Source organism: Meleagris gallopavo, chromosome 14, assembly GCF_000146605.3.
Source record: "Meleagris gallopavo isolate NT-WF06-2002-E0010 breed Aviagen turkey brand Nicholas breeding stock chromosome 14, Turkey_5.1, whole genome shotgun sequence".
Classification (NCBI taxonomy): Eukaryota; Metazoa; Chordata; class Aves; order Galliformes; family Phasianidae; genus Meleagris; species Meleagris gallopavo.
This window is the reverse complement of record NC_015024.2, coordinates 929338-931342: the sequence shown is the minus strand read 5'-3', so window position 1 is coordinate 931342 and position 2005 is coordinate 929338. Positions and strand designations below refer to the sequence as shown.

At 48.0% G+C, this 2005-nt stretch overlaps 1 protein-coding gene across 1 annotated transcript in view; it reads right to left on the bottom strand.

Moving 5' to 3' along the window:
- The window catches only part of LOC104913098 (E3 ubiquitin-protein ligase RNF123-like), a 12488-nt gene that overhangs the window by 10350 nt on the left and 133 nt on the right, over window positions 1-2005 (bottom strand). Inside the window, exons 2-4 of the mRNA XM_031555495.1 lie at window positions 1809-1921; window positions 1158-1237; window positions 252-349 (exon numbers count right to left, since the gene is read on the bottom strand). Coding sequence (XP_031411355.1) covers window positions 252-349; window positions 1158-1237; window positions 1809-1921 — 291 coding nt within the window. The remainder of the gene's footprint in view (window positions 1-251; window positions 350-1157; window positions 1238-1808; window positions 1922-2005) is intronic.

The following is a 2005-nucleotide window of genomic DNA, read 5'->3' as shown; positions in this document are numbered from 1 at the left end:
GCGTAACACTTCCCCACCCTTGCAGCTCCACTCAGAGCTTGCTAAGACTTGGGAGTACTGCTAGACCTTTTCCCAGGAGAGAGCATTTCCTCCAGGACTCCTCAGCTTTTTCAGTAGATTCCATTTAACAACATACTACAAAGCCAGTGTAAGGGAGGACATGCCATGACAAACAAACCGAGAGCTCCGAAGACAGCCAAGGTAGGAGGCACAAGATGCCCATTTCCTGCAGCAGCCAGCATCACACTCACCCTAAGTAAGTCATCATCAACCAGCAGGAGCCCCTCAAAGCCACTCGTGTGGTCAAGCACCACAGTAGAGGGACCGAGCCGGCCCTCTGTTAACTGATCTGAAACAAAGAGTTGCGGATAACTTGTTAGAAAAAGATGTGCAGGATTTAAAGGTCGCTGGATAGACTACAATGGTACCTGAATTCTGCACTCAGTGTTGCACACATCAGACCATGAGAACTCCAGGAAAGAACTTCAGGATACCCATGAGATTTAAAAGGAAGCTTGCACAGCAATACCCTAGGCCTAAGCTACGCAGCAGTCAAATCATAAATGAGCCTTCATGTCATCTGAAAGTTTTATCTCTGCAAAGTTCAAAGGTCAAACTCTGAGCCAAATGTTTGGCCAGCGTATCACATAACTGAGGGCAAGCTCTGACTGTGGTCTGCAAGAAAAATGCTTTGTAGGAGAAGAGCCAGGATGCATCCTGCCACATCCTACCTCTTTCAGGGAAACAGATGCTACCAAGAACAGAGGCAACAGGCTGAGGCCCTAAGCAAACATCCCCAGCGGAGACCCATAGCCAGAAATCATCTACAGGCCTCTACGATTCCCAGTGGGGACAGCACTCCTCACAGCTGGTCATGGCAAAGGCTCTGCATGTCACTATCATTGGAATATATCCAACTACTGCTCCAAACCTGCTTTTTCAGGCACTGCCACCTGGAGACCTGCCTCCTCCATCGACAAGCAGACCTGCGTGAGGGCTGTCTGATGGGCTGCTAGCAGGCAGGATGTAAAGGGACAACAAATTAGAGCACAAGATGGCAGAAAACTGCTTACTCAGGGAACTGTGTTGCATGACATAACTTGTTCCCCCCAGTTAGACAGCACAAACACAGACTGCAGGCATCTTGTGCCTCCTACCTTGGCTGTCTTCAGAGCCATTCTCCTCTGCTAGCAACCGGTCGAGGTGCTCCTGCAGGTTCTGGAACGTCAGGTGCTTTCTAGGGAATAAACACACACAGGAGCACTTCAGAAAGCTCTGCCTTCAAGTTTTACAGCGTTTCAGTCCAGACACGTGTCAGCATAGGATCGTGTTGACACATGAACCAGGAAGTTCTGTCGATCTGAGCTTCTTGTCGTGGATCCAAGGAATGTGCTGACCAGCATGCTGGTGCGATGAATGAAACAAGAACCAAATACAGTGCGAACAAATGAAGCAGTTAACAGAGCATCCTTCGGTCTTCAGCCTGCTAACGAGTATTTTGCCAGCCTGTACTGGCAATAAGTAAAGACTGGGACATTGCTGAGGCTGGCATCATACAGCACAGGACAGGATTTAGTTCTTTTCCCAAGTACTTCATAATACAAAACCAGAAAGAAGACCATATCAGCAGCTGTAGCAGCTCAGCCAGAGGTCAAGCTCACCCATCATCTCCACGAGAACAGCCAAAAACATTTTGTCTTCACACTTTCTGTAATAAAGTAAAATGCCTCACCAACACCCTCCAGGCTACCACTGCAGAGACCTTCCACATAGACCCTCTCAGTTCTCTCATCTCAAGGTTGGCTCACTTAGTTATTCCTCGTACAGCAGATTTTCCAGACTCGTAGCTGTTGCTCTTACTCTTCCCCAAAATCTCCGCAGCTCCAAGATAGCCTTTTGGAGCTGGTGCCACCACAGCATGCTAATCAAGATGAGGGTTGACCACAAATTCATTCTGTGGCATAATGATTTTCCTTTTCCAGAATCCCTTTGCTAACAATCCTTT